This window comes from Cherax quadricarinatus, chromosome 5, assembly GCF_038502225.1.
Source record: "Cherax quadricarinatus isolate ZL_2023a chromosome 5, ASM3850222v1, whole genome shotgun sequence".
NCBI lineage: Eukaryota > Metazoa > Arthropoda > Malacostraca > Decapoda > Parastacidae > Cherax > Cherax quadricarinatus.
Window position 1 is genome coordinate 14,506,211 of NC_091296.1, and position 20,844 is coordinate 14,527,054.

The 20,844-nt window shown below is 41.0% G+C and overlaps 2 protein-coding genes across 4 annotated transcripts in view; one reads left to right on the forward strand and one right to left on the reverse strand.

The window, feature by feature from the left end:
• Nucleotides 1-20,844, reverse strand: part of mbt (serine/threonine-protein kinase PAK mbt) — a 558,896-nt gene that overhangs the window by 445,385 nt on the left and 92,667 nt on the right. The window lies entirely within an intron of this gene.
• The window catches only part of LOC128684879 (purine nucleoside phosphorylase), a 97,311-nt gene that overhangs the window by 55,226 nt on the left and 21,241 nt on the right, over nucleotides 1-20,844 (forward strand). For 2 of the 3 annotated variants that reach the window (XM_070100484.1, XM_070100493.1), the window contains 6 exons: nucleotides 8,167-8,261; nucleotides 9,579-9,757; nucleotides 10,924-11,055; nucleotides 11,858-12,112; nucleotides 16,151-16,255; nucleotides 16,343-16,572. In XM_070100484.1, the coding sequence (XP_069956585.1) occupies nucleotides 8,167-8,261; nucleotides 9,579-9,757; nucleotides 10,924-11,055; nucleotides 11,858-12,112; nucleotides 16,151-16,255; nucleotides 16,343-16,435 (859 nt within the window). In that variant the 3' untranslated portion in view covers nucleotides 16,436-16,572. Of the gene's footprint in view, nucleotides 1-8,166; nucleotides 8,262-9,578; nucleotides 9,758-10,923; nucleotides 11,056-11,857; nucleotides 12,113-16,150; nucleotides 16,256-16,342; nucleotides 16,573-20,844 lie in introns of those variants that run through there. The other variant, XM_070100485.1, reaches the window with a different exon arrangement.

Genomic DNA, 20,844 nt, shown 5'->3' on the forward strand with positions numbered 1-20,844 from the left:
ATCCACCAGGAGGCCTGGTCACAGACCGGGCCGCGGGGGCGTTGACCCCCGAAACTCTCTCCAGGTAAACTCCAGGTGTCAAGTTTTCCATACTACAATAGTGTCCTGTGTTTTTTTTTCCACTTCGTTGGCGTTGACATTCCAGTCTCTTTAGTCTATTTATTTATTTATTTATTTATAAATTTTAGCATACATACAGAGGTACAAAAAAAAAAATACAGGTAAGAGCAGCATGCCAAAGCCACTTATATGCATAGCATTACGAGCTGGCTTAAAATTAACTTAGCAGCAATATTACTGTATTGTAAACAGATAACTATAAAATACAAATGAGTATTACAAAGACAGGTCATATGGTTGCATGCATTGCTGTTCATTCAGTAGAATGGAGTATTCTGTTAGGTAGTGTATTTAAAAAAAAAAATAGCAAAGTTAGGTTTAACATTTGTGTGATATAATTGTGAGTAACATTTAGGATATACATTTTATATGGTTCAGTTATTCAGTATTTATGTGGTTTTGAGTGAGTAAGTGAACTTTGAGAAGAGACTTGAATTTATAAACAGGTAGTGTTTCTTTTATATTTACAGGTAATGAATTCCAGATTTTAGGGCCTTTTATGTGCATTGAGTTTTTGCATAGAGTGAGATGGACACGGGGAACATCAAAGAGTGATCTGTGCCTTATGTTATGGTCATGTGTTCTGTTGAGGTTGGCAAGGAGATGTTTGAGGGGAGGGTTAATATCAGAGTTAAGTGTTCTATGTATGTAATAAGTGCAATAATAAGTATGGATGTTTTGTATGGTGAGTAGGTTGAGTGTTTTGAATATTGGTGGAGTGTGCTGCCTGTAGTGAGAATTTGTTATCATTCTAACTGCAGCCTTTTGTTGGGTAATTAGTGGTCTGAGATGGTTAATTGTTGTTGAGCCCCATGCACAAATTCCATAGGTGAGATAGGGGTAAATAAGAGAGTGATAAAGGGCCAGGAGGGCTGACTGTGGAACATAGTACCGTATCTTCGATAGTATGCCTACAGTCTTGGAAATTTTATTAGAAATTTGTTGTATATGTGTATGAAATTTGAGTCTATTATCGAGGTGGATTCCTAAGAATTTTCCCTCTGTTAGCTTTGTGATAGGTGATCCGTTTATCGTTATGTTAAGAGGTACATCTGTAGCTCTGCTACCAAACTGAATGAAGTAGGTTTTGTCAATGTTTAGTGTAAGTTTGTTAGTCCTCATCCAGGTAGATATTTTCTGTAATTCGGTGTTTACAGTATTGGCTAGCGTGACTGGGCTCGGGTGAGAGAAGACGTATGTGGTGTCATCTGCAAAAAGTGTGGGTTTGAGTAATTGCGAAGCATTTGGTAGGTCATTTATGTATAGGAGAAAGAGAAGAGGGCCAAGGACACTTGCCTGTGGGACACCAACTGTAATTGGTTGTGCGGAAGAGCTTGCCCCATTTGCGTAAGATTTCGTTCGGATTTTTTTAACCCCGGAGGGTTAGCCACCCAGGATAACCCAAGAAAGTCAGTGCGTCATCGAGGACTGTCTAACTTATTTCCATTGGGGTCCTTAATCTTGTCCCCTAGGATGCGACCCACACCAGTCGACTAACACCCAGGTACCTATTTGCTGCTAGGTGAACAGGACAACAGGTGTAAGGAAACGTGTCGAATGTTTCCACCCGCCGGGAATCGAACCCGGGCCCTCCGTGTGTGAAGCGGGAGCTTTAGCCACTAGGCCACCGGGCCACATACCGGGCCACCGTACACATATTGGCTTCTGTTGCTGAGGTAAGACTTGAGGTAGTTGAGGGAGTGCCCTCTAATACCATAGTGTGACAATTTTACGTGGAGCAAGTCATGGTCAACTGTATCAAAAGCTTTACGTAAGTCAATGAAGATCCCCAGTGGGACTTCTTTTTTCTCTATTGCAGTGTATATATGTTCTAGCATGTGTATAATAGCATCATTAGTACTTTTATTAGGCCTGAATCCAAATTGGCAGGGGTTGAGTATGTTTTGGGAGATAAGGTAGGAGTAGATTCGTTTATGAATTAATTTTTCGAAGATTTTTGAGAGAGGGTGTAAATTGGATATTGGCCTATAGTTATTCAACTCTGTTTGGTCTCCTCCTTTATGGATCGGGGTGACCCTTGCTATTTTGAGAACTGTAGGGAAGGTGGAGGATTCAATGGATTTGTTAAAGAGTGTTGCAATGATTGGTGATAGTACTTGTGACGCTTTTTTGTATATAAAGGGTGGTAAGGTATTTAAGTCTCCTGCCTTGTTTTTCAGTGCGTTGATAATAATGGAGACTTCGTATGGGTTAGTCGGAGCTAGGAACAGTGTGTTCGGGTAGTTGCCAGTGAGGTAGTCATTTATATATCTTAGTTAACTTGTTTATATGTCTCGTAAAATATTATTCAGTTTGCTCAGTGAAAATCTCCTTAGAATATCATATGTCATGAGGTTGAAGTAGACCTTTGTTCAGACCTTGTGTACCAACTGCTGGTGTCAAATTATCATACTTTTTGCTCTGAATCATCTTTCATATTTACAAAACTTGGATATTGCTTCTTGTTGCATCAGTTCGTTATTATTATTAAAACTATAATCATTACATTTGTTATTCCATCTTATTATTTTTTCCATATAATAACTTCAGTCAGGATTAATGTTAGAATTTTATTTAGGGATGCCTAGGTGTGCAATCAAGAAAAATTAAGCACACAAGTATGTAATGAAAATTTCCAGCACAAGACCTGTTCTGAATAGCTTTCAGACCTAGTTTATACTGTGTGTACTCACCTAGTTGTAGTTGCGGGGTTCGATTCACATCTCCTGGCCCCCGCCTCTTCAACTGGCCGCTACCCGGTCACACTTCTCGCTCCGTGAGCTTTATCATACCTCTTCTTAAAGCTATGTATGGAACCTGCCTGCACTACATCACTATCCAAGCTATTCTGCTTCCTGACAACTCTGTGACTGAAGAAATACTTCCTAACATCCCTGTGATTCATCCGAGTTTTCAGCTTCGAACTGTGACCCTTTGTTGCTGTGTCCCATCTCTGGAACATTCTGTCTCTGTCCACCTTGTCAATTCCTCTCAGTATTTTATATGTCGTTATCATGTCCCCGCTATCTCTCCTGTCCTCCAGTGTCGTCAGGTCGATTTCCCTTAACCTCTCCTCGTAGGACATACCCCTTAGCTCTGGGACTAGTCTTATTGCAAACCTTTGCACTTTTTCTAGTTTCTTTACGTGCTTGGCTAGGTGTGGGTTCCAAACTGGTGCTGCATACTCCAATATGGGTCTAACGTACACGGTGTACAGGGTCCTGAACGATTCCTTATTAAGATGGCAGAATGGTGTTCTTAGGTTTGCTTGGCGACCATATGCTGCAGCAGTTATTTGGTTGATGTGTGCCTCAGATGTGCCTGGTGTTATACTCACCACAAGATCTTTTTCCTTGAGTGAGGTTTCTAGTCTCTGACCACCTAGACTGTACTCCGTCTGCAGTCTTCTTTGCCCTTCCCCACTCTTCATGACTTTGCACTTGGTGGGGTTGAACTCCAGGAGCCAATTGCTGGACCAGGCCTGCAGTCTGTCCAACTCCCTTTGTAGTTCTGCCTGGTTCTCGTCCGATTGAATTTCTCATCAACTTCACATCATCTGCAAACAGGGATACGTTGGAGTCTATTCCTTCCGTCATGTCGTTCACACATACCAGAAACAGCACCGGTCCTAGGACTGACCCCTGTGGAACCCCACTCGTCACAGGCGCCCACTCTGACACCTCGCCACGTACCATGACTCGCTGCTGTCTTCCTGACAGGTATTCCCTGATCCAGTATAGTGCCTTCCCTGTTATCCCTGCCTGGTAATCCAGTTTTTGCACTAGTCTCTTGTGTGGAACTGTGTCAAATGCCTTCTTACAGTCCAAGAAAATGCAATCTACCCACCCCTCTCTCTCTCTTGTCTTACTGCTGTCACCCTGTCATAGAACTCCAGTAGGTCTGTGACACAGGATTTCCTGTTCCTGAAACCATGTTGGCTGTTGTTGATAAGCTCATTTCTTTCTTGGTATTCCACCACTCTTCTCCTGATAATCTTCTCCATGACTTTGCATACTATACATGTCAGTGACACTGGTCTATAGTTTAGTGCTTCTTGTCTGTCTCCTTTTTTAAAAATTGGGACTACATTTGCCATCTTCCATGCCTCGGGTAATCTCCCTGTTTCGATAGATGTGTTGAATATGATTGTCAGGGGTGCACGTAGCGCCTCTGCACCCTCTTTCAGGACCCATGGAGAGATGTTATCCGTCCCCATCGCCTTTGAGGTGTCTAGCTCGCTCAGAAGCCTCTTCACTTCTTCCTCGGTTGTATGTATAGTGTCCAACACTTGGTGGTGTACCCCACCTCTGTCTTTCTGGAGACCCTTGTCTCCTCTGTGAACACTTCTATGAATCTCATGTTGAGTTCCTCACATACTTTGCGGTCGTTTCTTGTGATCTCTCCTCCTTCCTTAGCCTGATTACCTGGTCCTTGACTGTTGTCTTCCTCCTGATGTGGCTGTAAAACAGCTTTGGATCATATTTGGCTTTCGCTGCTGTCATTTTCATATTGTTGTTGGGCCTCCCTTCTTACCTGTGCATAGTCATTTCTGGCTCTACAACTGCTCTCCTTATTCTCCTGGGTCCTTTGCCTTCTATACTTCTTCCATTCCCTAGCACGTGTGTGTGTGTGTGTGTGTGTACTCACCTAGTTGTACTCGCCTAATTGAGGTTGCAGCGGTCGAGTCCGAGCTCCTGGCCCCGCCTCTTCACTGATCGCTACTAGGTCACTCTCCCTGAACTGTGAGCTTTATCATACCTCTGCTTAAAGCTATGCATGGATCCTGCCTCCACGACATCGCTTCCCAAACTATTCCACTTACTGACTACTCTGTGGCTGAAGAAATACTTCCTAACATCCCTGTGATTCATCTGAGTCTTCAACTTCCAACTGTGTCCCCTTGTTACTGTGTCCAATCTCTGGAACATCCTGTCTTTTTCCACTTTGTCAATTCCTCTCAGTATTTTGTATGTCGTTATCATGTCCCCCCTATCTCTCCTGTCCTCCAGTGTCGTCAGGTTGATTTCCCTTAACCTCTCCTCGTAGGACATACCTCTTAGCTCTGGGACTAGTCTTGTTGCAAACCTTTGCACTTTCTCTAGTTTCTAGTGTATGTGTGTGTGTACTCGCCTAATTATGGTTGCAGCGGTCAAGACTCAGCTCCTGGCCCTGCCTCTTCACTGACCGCTGCTAGGTCCTCCCTCTCCCTGCTCCATGAGTTTTACCATACCTCGTCTTAAGACTATGTATAGTTCCTGCCTCCACTACATCGCTTGCCAGACTATTCCACTTCCTAACTACTATATGCTGAAGAAATACTTCCTAACATCCCTCTGACTCATCTTAGTCTTCAGCTTCCAATTGTGACCCCTTGTTTCTGTGTCCCATCTCTGGAACATCCTGTCTCTGTCCACCTTGTCTATTCCATGCAGTATTTTGTATGTCGTTATCATGTCTCCCTTGACCCTCCTGTCCTCCAGTGTCGTCAGACCGATTTCCCTTAACCTTTCTTCATAGAACATTCTCCTTAGCTCTGGAACTAGCCTTGTTGCAAACCTTTGCACTTTCTCTAATTTCTTGACGTGTTTGACCAGGTGTGGGCTCCAAACAGGTGCTGCATACTCCAGTATGGGCCTGACGTACAAAGTGTATAAAGTCTTGAACGATTCCTTACAGAGGTACTGGAACGCTATTCTCAGGTTTGCCAGGCGCCCATGTGCCACAGCAGTTATTTGGCGATGTGCTCGGTGTTATACTCGCCCCCAGATCTTTCTCCCTGAGTGAGGTTTGCAGTTTTTGGCCACCTAACCTATACTCTGTCTGCGGTCTTCTTTGCCCTTCCTCGATCTTCATGACTTTACATTTGGCAGGGTTGAATTCTAGGAGCCAGTTGCTGGACCATACATCCAGCCTGTCTGGTCTGCATCTGATTTAATTCTCCTCATTAACTTCACATCATCTGCAAACGGGGACACTTCTGAGTCTATCCCTTCCATCATGTCATTCACATATACCAAGAATATCACTGGTCCCAGGACTGACCCCTGTGGGACCCGCTCGTCACAGGCGCCCACTGTGATACCTCATCATAGACCATGACTCACTGTTGCCTCCCTGTTATGTATTCTCTGATCCATTGCAGTGCCCTTCCTGTTATGTGCCTGATCCTCTAGCTTCTGTATTAATCTCTTGTGAGGAACCGTGTCGAAGGCCTTCTTGCAGTCCAAGAAAATGCAATCAACCCACCCCTCCCTCTCATTTCTTACTTAAGGTACCTTGCCATTAAACTCTAGTAGGTTTGTGACACAGGATTTGCCTTCCATGAATCCACTCCAGATGCTCCACCACACTCCTCCTGATAATCTTCTCCATGACTTTGCATACTATAGACATCATTGACACTGGTTTGTAGTTTAGTGCCTCATTTCTGTCTCCTTTCTTAAAGATGGGGACTATATTTGCCATCTTCCGTACCTCAGGTAGTTGCCCAGTTTCAAGGGATGTGTTGAAGATTGTGGTTAGTGGCACACAGTGTCTCTGCTCCCTCTCTAAGGACCCACAGATAGATGTTGTCTGGTCCCACTGCCTTTGAGGTATCGAGGTCACTTAGGAGCTTCTTCACCACCTCCTCAGTTGTGTGTAATTCATCGAACACTTGTTGGTATATCCTTTGTTGGTGTACCCCACTTGTTTTGTCTTCCCAGTGTCCCTTCAGCCTCCACTGTAAATACTTCCTGAAATCTCATTTTGAGCTCCTCACATACTTCTTGGTCATTTCTTGTGAGCTCCCCACCTTCTTTCCTCAGCCTGATTACCTGGTCCTTGACTGTTGTCTTCCTCCTGATGTGGCTGTAAAGTAGATTCAGGTCAGACTTGACTTTCGATGCTATGTCATTTTCGTACTGCCACTGGGCCTCCCTCCTTATCTGTGCATACTCATTTCTGGCTCGTCGACTAATCTCTATTTTTCCGAGTCCTTTGCCTTCAGTACTTTTTCCATTCTCAAGAGCACTTAGTTTTTGCCTCTCTGCACCTTCGGGTAAACAAAGGGCTCATTATGTTCTTACCATTATTTCTGTTACGCTTGGGAAACAAACCTTTCCTCTGCCTCCTTGCATTTTATGTAGTCCATCATTTCATTTACTGACTTTCCTAACAACTCTCTTTACCACTGAACCTCTTACAGGAAGGTCCTCATACTTGTGTAGTCTCCCCTTTTATAGTTTGGCTTTTCCCTTTCTACTCCTGTTACCCTCTCCATTTGTAGCTCTATGATGTATTCAAAGCCCAGAACCACATGGTCACTAGCTCCAAGGGGCCTTTCATTTGTGATGTCCTCAATGTCTGAGCTACTCAGGGTGAACACAAGGTCCAGTCTTGCTGGTTCATCCTTCCCTCTCTCTCTCTGGTAGTGTCCCTAACATGTTGGTGCATGAGGTTTTCCAGTACCACATCCATCATCTTGGCTCTCCATGTTTTGGGACCCCCATGTGGCTCCAGGTTTTCCCAATCAATCTCCCTGTGGCTAAAGTCGCCCATAACCAGTAACTTCGCTCTACTTGAGTGAGCCCTTCTTGCCACCTCAGCTAGTGTGTTCACCATTGCTCTGTTGCACTCATCATATTCCTCTCTTGGCCTCCTGCAGTTCTGTGGTGGGTTATACATCACTGCAATGACTACCTTTTGTTCCCCTGACTGAACTGTACCTACTATGTAGTCCCTTTCTCCAATCTCGTCCATTCCTTCCATCTCTTGATAACCCCACCACTTTTTAATTAGTAGTGCAACCCCTCCTCCCCCTTTGGTCCTTCTATCCTTCCTCAGGATCTGATATCCGGGTGGGAAAATTGCATATGAGAGAGACTGAGAATGATACTTCAATTCCTTCATTCATTATTTAATTTGAAATATCTCTTCTCTTTTTTTTTCCTCTTTACATTATCTGTTCTTCACTTTTCCATGGTATGTGCTTCAAACTGTGCCCCCTTTACTGCTGGTGTCTTTTGTCAGGTTTTGGTTTTAATTAACATGAGGTTCATTTTGCAGATATCCTTATGAGGTTATCCAGGAGAGTGCTGAATACCTGCTCTCTGGGACACGACATAGACCTAAGATTGGAGTTATCTGCGGCTCGGGTCTCGGTGAGTTAAGTGAATAAGACATTTCCAGTCATTCAAAAAATGTGTAAAAACTGCACCTCAATAAACTTGCTGTTGCCTATGGCAGTCACAAAAACTTGACATTTATTCATTTTGAAGGACTGGGGATCGCTCTCCAGTATGCATGAAACATGGCGCATGTTTCCTTGCACCTGCTGCATGTGTTTACCTAGCAGTAAGTAGGTAGGTACCTGGATGATAGTTGACTGTTGTGGATTGCAGCTTGTGTAGAGGACTAAAGCACCCCACTGGAAATAAAGCATGATACCCATCCTGTAGGTGGTATGACTTCATGTTCATCCTATGGATGGTAGTGACCCCATATTCATACAGTGGGTGGTCATGACCCTATACCTATCATATGGATATTAATCATGCCGTAACCATCCTGTGGACAGTAGTGACCCCATACCCATCCTGTGGGCAGTAGTCAAAAGCTTACAGTGGCACACAGTACCTCCAGGATATTTATATTTTATCTTGAGGCTTGAATCCCATTTGGGTCATTCAGCGCAAAGATTGGTGGAGGCATCAATCTGAGATATGTAGCCACAGTATCCATATCTTGTCGAGCAAAAATACTAATGCACTGTACTCTACTGGATTATTTGGGAGACGACCGACTTGTTGAAAAAAAAAAAAAAAAAAGATAGGATTATGAACTACTTACCATCATAAATGCTTAAGTAGTTTGAATGTGAAAATATATGCATGTACGTATATTGAAATTAATGTAAAAGGTAGCATAAGTAGTTTATCAAAGGTTTGCCAGTTTGAGTTAGGAAATCACAGTATTTTGATTACATATATACTACAAACCTAGACAGGGGGTCTCTTAAAATGTGCTGGGCATATTATTATTATTATAATCAAAAAGAAGCGCTAAGCCACAAGGGCTATACAGCTGTGCTGGGCATAAAACTTCTATTTAGGTTATTTTTTCAAACATACTGTAAAAGTATTATTCAGTATTATGCAGTATTTGCAGAGAAGTGCTAAACCATTGGGGTAATACAACACCTCTGGAATGGAAGTAACAAAGTTTGATTCAAGACAGGGCAGGAGACTTCCAATTGTTTGAAACAAAGAGTCCTTCATTGTAACCCCATGGCACCCTATTTGAAGGGACACTTGCACCTACAAATAATACAACTATGTACAATACTGTAGCATGTATATGACGACTGAGTACATAAGCTGCTTCTGTACCAACATTAATGTATACAGTACATTATATGGTTTTATGTACAGAACATGGCTTATAAACTACTAATTTTAGGAAAACATTGCTATCCTTAGGTGGACTGGCAGACCAACTGGATGAGAGAGACGTGTTCCCTTACGAGAGCATACCCAACTTCCCTGTGTCAACTGTTGTTGGGCATGCAGGGAGGATGGTAATAGGACTGCTCTCTGGTGTTCCAGTAATGTGTATGCAGGGACGCTTCCATGCTTACGAAGGTTATCCTCTCTGGAAGGTAAATACTCAACAATAATTCTAGAAACATTGATAAGGTACTTGCCAATTCTTGCATATCTTTTCCAAATAAAATAATGTAATGCTTCAGATTAGTCTTGCATAAATAATTTTTTTTTTTATGGGTTTGGCTAAAAGAGAAAGTTACGGCTTTTTCATCTTGAAGTATTCTTTGGCAGATAATTAACAGGATTTGACTGCACTCTATCACTCAGTTTTCTTGTTGGATGTTTATAACTTATTATTTTTTATATCTTTTTTTAATGTATGTTTTATCCAGAAATGTAACAACCATTTCATCATCACTTAGATTGTTTAATTATATACAGTGGACCCCCGGTTAACGATATTTTTTTACTCCAGAAGTATGTTCAGGTGCCAGTACTGACCGAATTTGTTCCCATAAGAAATATTGTGAAGTAGATTAGTCCATTTCAGACCCCCAAACATACACGTACAAACGCACTTACATAATTGGTCGCATTCGGAGGTAATCGTTATGCGGGGGTCCACTGTACAAGCAAAGACAAAGCAAATGTATTTCTGAAATAAAATATTGTAAGGATAATTAGTGCCCAACATAGGTAGTAGGTTGGTAGACAGCAACCGCCCAGGGAGGTACTACCGTCCTGCCAAGTGAGTGTAAAACGAAAGCCTGTAATTGTTTTACATGATGGTAGGATTGCTGGTGTCCTTTTTTCTGTCTCATGAACATGCAAGATTTCAGGTACGTCTTGCTACTTCTACTTGCACTTCGGTCACACTACACATACATGTACAAGCATATGTATACACACACCCCTCTGGGTTTTCCTCTATTTTCTTTCTAGTTCTCTTACCTCCATGGGGAAGTGGAATAGAATTCTTCCTCTGCAAGCCATGCGTGTTGTAAGAGGCGACTGAAATGCCGGGAGCAAGGGGCTAGTAACTCCTCCTCCTGTATATATTACTAAATGTAAAAGGAGAAACTTTTGTTTTTCCTTTTGGGCCACCCCACCTCGGTGGGATACGGCCGGTGTGTTGAAAGAAAGAAGAATCATATCCCCTCATTGTTCTTCACTCACAATAACGTAAGGCCTGTTTTTTGCATTTCCTTCAGTTCAGGCACTACATAAATTTTTTACAGTAGATTTTCATAACAAAAACTTGCTAATTAACTTTTTTCAGTGTGCCATGCCAGTGCGAGTGATGAAGCTGATGGGTGTGGAGCAGATCATCGTCACTAATGCAGCTGGAGGCCTCAACCCAGGTTTCAAAGTTGGTGATATCATGATTATTAAGGATCACATCAATATGCAGGTTAGTAAAGAGTTGTGATCAGTGAGCCTCCCCCTCTCATTCCTCCTTTACTCTTATGTTTCAGCATTCAGGAAATATTATCAGTGTTTGGATAAGAATACCCCCTCCACTAAATGGGTCACCTTAATGTGGTGGTGGGGTTTGAGTAGTTTGTCTATGGGGTAGGAGCCTCTTCTCTGGGAGGGGTGCCACTCTTCCCACAGGATGCTTGCCTAGGTACCCAGAATCTCTCTAAGCAAAAATAGTGTGGATATTCCCCCTTTGATCTAAACTGCTGATGTGACACTTAACAGCCAGTGACATAGCTGTGGATTGCAGAATATGAAAAATACAGTACTTGCGATTATAATTAATATAATGAGAGTAGATTCTTCATGACAGTAGCAAGTTGATACTGATATTGTGTGTTTGATAATGTTAAAAAACAGTGTGTTGTTAAGTGTTGAATAACTGAACCATTCTAAAGCTTTGTACATAAAATAAATCTAAGGAATCTCCACAATGGAAAGATAACTCAGCTTCAGGCAGGATCAAATTATGGAACATTACAAAACTTTATATATTGCCACAGTATATGTTCAATTTATACAAAATGTCATATTGCTATATTGTGGAAGTTGTCTTTCATTTCAGCATATTCTTGAAGGAGGGTTGCATGTTTCTAAGAGAGCTGTAGAACTTTCAAATTTGAAAGTTATGTCCATAAATATTTGATTAGCATTCAGAATGCTACACTCTTCTGTTTGGTAAGAATTGGGCATCCATTCGATGCAACTTGTTTCAATTTCTTTTTATCTTTCAGGGATTTGCTGGTGACTCTCCACTAAGAGGCAGGAATGATGAACGGTTTGGCCCTCGTTTCCCTGCCATGAACAACGCATATGACAAGAATCTTCGTGACATGGCGAAAAAGATTGTTGCCGATATGAATCTATCAGATGTTGTTCAAGAAGGCGTTTACGTCATGCTTGGTGGACCCACCTATGAGACTGTAGCTGAGCTGAAACTTCTGAGGGTTGTAGGAGTGGATGCTGTTGGGATGAGCACGGTTCCTGAGGTTAGTACTTGACTCTAGTGTATGTTATGAAGTAATAACATTTGACACGGCCTTCAGCAAGACAGTCATTGCTTCATGCGTGTTCAAAGCCCTAGGTAGGTTGGTAGACAGCAACCGCCCAGGGAGGTACTACCGTCCTGCCAAGTTAGTGTAAAACGAAAGCCTGTAATTGTTTTACGTGATGGTAGGATTGCTGATGTCTTTTTTCTCTCTCAACATGCAAGATTTCAGGTATATCTTGTTACTTCTACTTACACTTAGGTCACACCACACAATTTTCTTACTAGTTCTTGTTCTTATTTCCTCTTATCTCCATGGGGAAATGAAACAGAATTCTTCTTCCTCAAGCCATTCTTGTCATAAGAGGCGACTAAAATGCCAAGAGCAAGGGGTTAGTAACCCCTCCTGTATATACAGGTTGGCCATCACTAATCTGGCATCACTGGGACCTGCAGTGTGCCGTATTAGTGAGCTTACCGGATTACAGAATGGTTAGGTTAGAAAACTTTTAATTAACCTATCAATAGAGAGACTTTCTACTACATCTTCCTCATTTTCATCACTGCTTTCTCCTCCACTAGCTTGCTGCTGTGGATTTACAACCACCTGCACAATTTCTGAGTCAGTATAATGATGAAATTTGAAATTTTGCTAGCCGAAATTAGTGTCGGATTACTGATGGAACCAGAGAACTGATTGCCGGATTAGTGATGGCCGACCTGTATTACTAAATGTAAAAGGAGAAACTTTCGTTTTTCCTTTTCGGCCACCCCGCCTCTCTGGGATATGGCTGGTGTGTTGAAAGAAGGGTGTAAAACGTGAGTTTTGAATGTTGTGGCGATGAGGCAGCTAGAAGTGATAAAGATATCATGTTTAAGAGCAAAGTGCGGTGTGGATCTTGTGTAGAGAATTTGGAGCATAGAAATTAAAAGATGGTGTAGGGTCACTCACTGTTATTCATAGAGAGACCCTTGTTGCTAAACACCTGAGCAAGACTGGAACCAGTGAAAAATTATTTTGACAACCTTGTCGAGAAGCAGCTGAAGATGGTGAACTGTATTCAAGCTAATGCAAAATAAATCACACAATATGGTTATGCAGTGAGTTGTGCAAAGATATGGAAGTAAATTTTATCAAAATGCTCTTGCATATTGAATTGTGATGGCTATCCCATCAAAAGGTTCTAAACAGAATGCTTGCACTTAAAGAATAGTTGTATGTTTACTTCACAGAGGAATTAAATCACATGGTTAGGTTAAGTGTCAGGATAATATCTGGCTAGCAAAGTTGTCTTACATGGCCTTGTGTGTTTGTTGCCTAGGCACTGTATGACCCCCTCTGAGTTTACTTCCCCCCGTATTAACAAAAAATATTCCTTTAAACAATTACAAAAAAATTATCCATAATTTAAACAAATTCAACATTAGGATGAAGACAAATGTGTGAATATGGGGATATTATCATGATACCAGGGAAAAATAAAGATTCAAATGAAAGGTGCACAAGTGAAGAGCCACCAAAAAAAAAAAAAGTCTATCCCAACTATTGATGACAGAATGTGGTTGGGAACATGTGGTGCAGGTAGCAGAAAAAGAAATGCAAGTATCTCACTTGGTTATCAGTGACCGTATTTTGATACAAGAAATCTTCAGATTGTATTACCAAGTGTAATAGTGATCACATGAACTCCATTGCGGGTCCATGTCCATATGCTGGTGATGGGATTGTTGACTGTTCTGATGATGTTGAAGTTTCAAATACATGTACAGGTTGACCATCACTAATCCGGCATCATTGGGACCTGTAGGGTGCCGGATTAGTGATTCTGCCGAATTAGTGGTTAGGTTAGAATACACTGAACCTAATGGCAATACATATTTACGCATCAGTGATTTCATGCACTTTACGCTCTATTTTTGGCCCATTCCATTTTTCCAGTATACCATACTCGGCTATTTCGTTAGTATTCCTGCTATTCTGTCAACTGAGTACAAGAAACCACCCATTTACCTATTTCATAAACCCATAAGGTAGTCAGAAATCGGTAACTTGTCCAATTTCATACAAATTTCAAAACAGGGTCCAGAATAAACAATGCAGACATTCCAGGCACTAAAATAACATTTTCTCTGTTCATTAGTCACATCTCCAGGCCCCTCTTATATTATGCTTGCTTTCCATTTTGAATTTTTATTCACACAAAAAATAGATTTACTGTTAGGCAGACTACTGCATTATTGATATGTATAAATAATGTCAACCCATTTGTGACTGCATATTAAACTGGCCAGTTGGACATGTATTGGATGGTGACATCATTTGTTTACTCTTGAACATTGGAAAAATCGAATATTTCTGCTACTTTGAGCTCAATTTCAAGGTACTTTCCATCGTGAAACCAATCAAAATCATATCTATTTCTGTAATATATCTTCTATCCTATCAAATGAGGCCAAAAAAAAAAAAAAAAACGAGAATACAACCATAAAACCATACAAAAATACACCACAAAGTCACTGCTTTTACATCAAAAACACGTTCGCAGTTTTTTCTCCTTATGCACTGCGTGCTGCAGGATTTTTTTTTATATAGTGCACACTTGCCACACAGACCTATTCTCTCATATGTAGGCCCAAATTTACCAGCCACAGCTTATCTGAGTAAGCTGAGATCATAGCAACCGACAGTGTCTTCAAAGCCACCTTATCTTTTATGGACAATGTATGGTGTATGTGCTTTACACAATGAGAAGCATTTCTTTATTCGTTGAAACCATGGCTAGGGCTAAAAGTGAGTAGGTTATAACAATAAATGGAAAAAAAGAAATTGGAATGACTTGTGCAGCAAGTAGCGCCACGTCAGTATTCATGCAGCCAGCAGTAACAGCCTGGTTGATAAGACCCTAATCCACCAAGAGGCCTGGTCTCAGACCAAGCCGTGGGCACATTGACCCCCAAAACCCTCTCCAGGTATACCAAACAGTAACAGCAGGGTGGTGTGGCAACCCCAGAAATTTGAAATTATGCTAGCTAAAATTAGTGCCAGATAACTGATGGAACCAGATTACTGATTGCCAGATTAGAGATGGCTGACATGTACTTAAAAGCAGCTTTCAAAACGTGCATGAACCAAGGATTTCTGGATTACATTGCTGGTTACTCTAGAATACGAGGAGTTGGCAGTAAGCATGTTTGTGCAGCTGCCAACATCATATTTGTGTAAGACTCCTCAGCTGTGATAAAGTCAGAAGGAATGCAATTTTGTATGTGTATCCCTTGTCTCCTTATGCCACAATTTCAGCCTAATAGCAAAGTACAATAGCAGCCAAACCCCTAGGTCACAAAAATACATAATTATGAATTCTTTTAACATTTTTCTTCAATTTTTTTCTGACTCGCCAGTAATATTATACTGCAGTGCAAAATAGTAAAAAGAAAAGTGAAATATTCTATCTCTGTAGCTTAATTTAGGATTTTAGAAAAAATGCCCACCAGTTGGAGTGGATTTCATTTCCACTCTCTTTGCTAGGACAGGATAACATGAAAAAGGTTTAATTATAGTATGCCGACCTAGAAAATCCATTATTTCTCCACATTATTGGCTTTGTGTATGAAAGTGTCTACTATTGTTATTGTAACCTAGACAATTAGAGTACATTGAACTTTATCAAATGGTTTTCTTCCTACTCCAACACATGGAGTATCTAAATTATTATAATCAGGGGGAAGCACTAAAAGCATACAGCACATAGAGAATGGTAGGCACTAAGGTTCAATCCAAGGAAAGGGAAGATGGGTCCATTTACCTGGATCTAAAGCCCCTCTTTGGCATCTCCATTAGGGGGTGAAAACATCTTAAAATATTTAGGGTCAGAGAGTATGAAGAAAAACTCGTTACAAAACAATACATCAGGTACTGATAGACAAATATTTGTGTTGCCTTTTTCCTTACATTATTGTGAAATTGTGCACAAAAGCATTAACATCTTTATACGAGTTCCTGAAAAAAACTCATTGTATTTATCCTGTTTTTTTTAAGGTTGTGGTAGCAAGACATTGTGGAATGAAAGTGTTTGCATTCTCTCTCATCACAAATCAGTGCATAATGCAGTATGACACAGATGCCACTGCCAACCACGAGGAGGTAAGAAACTAGCTCATAAAATGTTAATTAACTTAGATTTTGAGAAATTCTGCATTATTTCTTTGCATAATTTTTTTTTTTCTGCAGGTCATTGAGGTAGCTGATAAACGCAAGAAAGATCTTCAAGAATTGGCCTGCAGACTTATTGTTAAAATGGCAGTGGTGGACCAAGATGGTTGAGTGAGCTTATATCATGAATATTGTATATTACAGCACATTCGAATTACAGTGGACCCTCGCCTAACGAACACATCGCATAACGTTAAATCCGGGTAGCGATACATTTTAACGCAAAAATTTTGCCTCAGCTAGCGCTAAAAAACTCTCCCAACGCGATTCGTTCCGCTCGAGACGCGTCCACTTGCAGCCTGAGCATGCCTCACTTGTCCCGTGGGTGCCAGTGTTTACAAGCCAGCCACCGCAGTCGCATCCAAACATACAATCAGAACATTTCATATTATCACAGCGTTTTTAGTGATTGCACCTGCAAAATAAGTCACCATGGGCCCCAAGAAAGCTTTTAGTGCCAACCCTACAGCAAAAAGGGTGAGAATTACTATGGACATGAAGAAAGAGATCATTGCTAAGTATGAAAGTGGAGTGCGCATCTCCGAGCTGGCCAGGTTGTACACAAAACCCTAATCAACCATCACTACTATTGTGGCCAAGAAAATGGCAATCAAGGAAGCTGTTCTTGCCAAAGGTGCAACTTCGTTTTCGAAACAAAGATCGCAAGTGATAGAAGATGTTGAGAGACTATTATTGGTGTGAATAAACGAAAAACAGATAGCAGGAGACAGCATCTCTCAAGCGATCATATGTGAAAAGGCTAGGAAGTTGCATGACGATTTAATTAGAAAAACGCCTGCAACTAATGGTGATGCGAGTGAATTTAAGGCCAGCAAAGGTTGGTTTGAGAGATTTAAGAATTGTAGTGGCATACATAGTGTGATAAGGCATGGTGAGGCTGCCAGTTCAGACCAAAAAGCAGCTGAAAAATATGTGAAGGAATTCAAGGAGTACATAGACATTGAAGAATTGAAACCTGAGCAAGTGTTTAATTGTGACGAAACAGGCCTGTTTTGGAAGAAAATGCCAAGCAGGACCTACATTACTCAGGAGAAAAAGGCACTCCCAGGACATAAGCCTATGAAAGACAGGCTTACTCTGTTGATGTGTGCTAATGCTAGTGGTGATTGCAAAGTGAAGCCTTTATTGGTGTATCACTCTGAAACTCCCAGTGTGTTCTGGAAAAACAATGTCCTCAAGGCTAATTTGTGTGTGATGTGGAGGGCAAACAGTAAGGCATGGGTCACTAGAGACCTTTTCTATGACTGGTTACACCATGCATTTGCCCCCACTGTGAAAAATTACCTCCTGGAAAATAAATTGGACCTTAAGTGCCTCCTGGTATTAGACAATGCTCCTGGTCATTCTTCAGACGTGGCAGTGACTTTCTGGGGACATGAGCCTCATTAAGGTCAAGTTTTTTGCCTCCTAATACCACTCCTCTCCTGCAGCCCATGGACCAGCAGGTCATTGCAAACTTCAAAAAAACTCTACACAAAAGCTATGTTTGAAAGGTGCTTTGTAGTGACCACAGAAACTCAATTGACTAAGAGAGTTTTGGAGAGATCACTTTAGCATCCTCAATTGTGTAAACATTATAGGCAAGGCTTGGGAGGAAGTGACTAAGAAGACCTTGAACTCTGCTTGGAAGAAACTGTGGCCAGAATGTGTAGACAAAAGGGATTTTGAAGGATTTGAAGCTAACCCTGAGAAGCCTATGCCAGTTGTGGAATCAATTGTGGCATTGGGGAAGTCCTTGGGGTTGGAGGTTAGTGGGGAGGATGTGGAAGAGTTGGTGGAGGAGGACAATGAAGAACTAACCACTGATGAGCTGCAAGATCATCTTCAACAGCAAGAGGCCAGACCTGAGGAAACTGCTCCAGAGGAGGGGATAGAGAAATTGAGGAAGTTGCCTACTTCAAAGATAAAGGAAATGTGTGCAATATGGCTTAAAGTGCAAACCTTTTTTGATGAAAATCACCCTCACACAGCTATTGCAAGCTGTGCTGGTGACTATTACACTGACAATGTTGTGAAACACTTTAGGAATGTCATAAAGGAACGGGAGGTACAGGCTTCTATGGACAGATATGTTGTGCGACAGAGGTCCGGTGACTCAAGCTGGTCCTAGTGGCATTAAAAGAAGGGAAGCAACCCCGGAAAAGGACTTGACATCTCAAGTCCTAATGGAAGGGGATTCCCCTTCTAAACATTAACACCATCCACACACACCCCTCCTCCCATCCCATCAATCATCACCAGATCTTCAATAAAGGTAAGTGTCATGTAATTGTACATGTCTTCTTCAGTTTGTGTGTATTAAAATTAATATTTCATATGGTAAATTTCCATTATTTATGGGAAAAATTAATTCGGTTAACGATAATTTCGCCTAACATTGAGCTCTCAGGAACGGATTAATATCGTTAGGCGAGGGTCCACTGTACAGCAAATTTTGTCCAATGAAAACTTGCCTTTACTGTGGACAATGTTTTCCCAGAAGAATTAAGTTACCACATAGTTGCCTAAAGCACCTTTGCTTAATAGCCGAGTGGAGAGGTAATGTGGAGAAACTTATATTTTACTTTCGAAGAACTAAAAAGCTCACACTTGCATCACTAAAATCTCTCATTTTAAAAATACAGAATTTTGATCATTACTTTGAACAGGATCTCAGTATTTATAGATACAGAAAGTTTATATTTCCAAACAGTGGGTTTATAGTGATAAAAGATACCTATATATTATATATGCTATATATAATATAGTATCTCTAGGGTAAAACATGCTGGTGCAAACTAATCCACAGACAGATAAGAACTACTAGGTAATGATGTGTATATGTAGATATTAGAATATTCCAAAAATGTAATTAAGGTACTTTCAGTGGTAGCTATATATTGATGTTCAAATGTGAAAGAGTATATACCAGTTGTAGCATTACTGGAGGCTTTTTAACCTAATTATTGTAGTGATGGGGAAAAGTGCTAAACTCGTGTCATACAAACTACCTTACTAACTTAAGAATTCATCTACAGCCGTTCCATTAAAAGTTAATAGAACACTAGTATATCCATTACAGTTTATAAGCTACATTATTATTATTATCATAACCAAGTGCTAAACCCACAAGGGTCATACAGCGCTGTAGGGTATGGTGTGCTAAAAGGTGTAATGTGTCTGATCAGAGACCAGCACGGGTGAAGAGTATAACATGACTCACGAAATCGTAATGACACAATTGCAAACAAACCATATCACGGGCGGGATTTGAACCCGCGGTCAGAGTGTCTCAAAACTCCAGACTGTCGCGTTAGCCACTGGACCAGCTAGCCACAATAAGATTCGTCCAATTAGGTATACTATTTCTACACCATAGGAAGGTTAGCATAGGCACCACTGTGGCCACAAATGCAAGTTTTTACAGACGAATCTCCAGCTAGCGTGGCCATGACGAATTCTAGCTCAAGTCATGTTGACGGCAGTGAGGGGACCTGAGCTAGAGTTCGTCACGGCACACTAGCTGGAGATTCGTCTGTAAAAACTTGCATTTGTGGTCACAGTGGTGCCTATGCTAACCTTCCTATGGTGTAGAAATATACCTAGTTGGACGAATCTTATTGTGGCTAGCTGGTCCAGTGGCTAACGCGACGGTCAGGAGTTTTGAGACTCTCTGACCGCGGGTTCAAATCCCGCCCGTGGTATGGTTTGAAGAGTATAACAGGTAGTTAGAAAGGGTGGTGTGGAGTGCTAAAGAAAATATAATCAAAGTTGGTGTAATAAAGCAGTTTCTGACACAGAGGTCAAAGAGGGAGTCTGTCAAAGGTGGGGCTGTCAACCAGGAATGAAAATAAAGTAAGGGCTTTAGAGTGATGATGATGGTTTTGTAAGCTACAGTGAAACCTCAATTTAAGAAACCTTATTTTAATGGGATTCATATTTCACTGACAAAACCTATTCTCCAGAGTCTAGAAACAACAGACATCTTTCGTTTCTAGTATTCTGTTATTGTTAGTCTGCTGTCTGAATTAATTTTGGATTTAACAAAGTACATCGTTTCCAGCATCATTTAAAATCGTGAAAAAAAAAAAATTAGGATTTAACTATTACCCTTCCCATCACTTGCCTGTTAAATTGAGGTTTCACTTATTGCATTAGTTATTAATTTTAAAAAACAAATTATCTGCACTGTACAAAATAATGCTCAACGGGTAAAACTTCCATTGTTTTTTTTATTCTTTGTTGACAGTTCATTATGCATGCTTAATTTTCTTCAAATTACTCGTATACGTTTTAACATTTTATGCAATGTTTTTGTTTGCACAATGGAATTGACGGGATATTAGCAGTTTGGAGGGATATGTTGTGTATCTTTATACGTATGTGCTTGAAAACTGTTGTGTTCTGAGCACCTCTGCAAAAACAGTGATTATGTGTGAGTGAGGTGAAAGTGTTGAATAATGATGAAAGTATTTTCTTTTTGGGGATTTTCTTTCTTTTTTGGGTCACCCTGCCTCGGT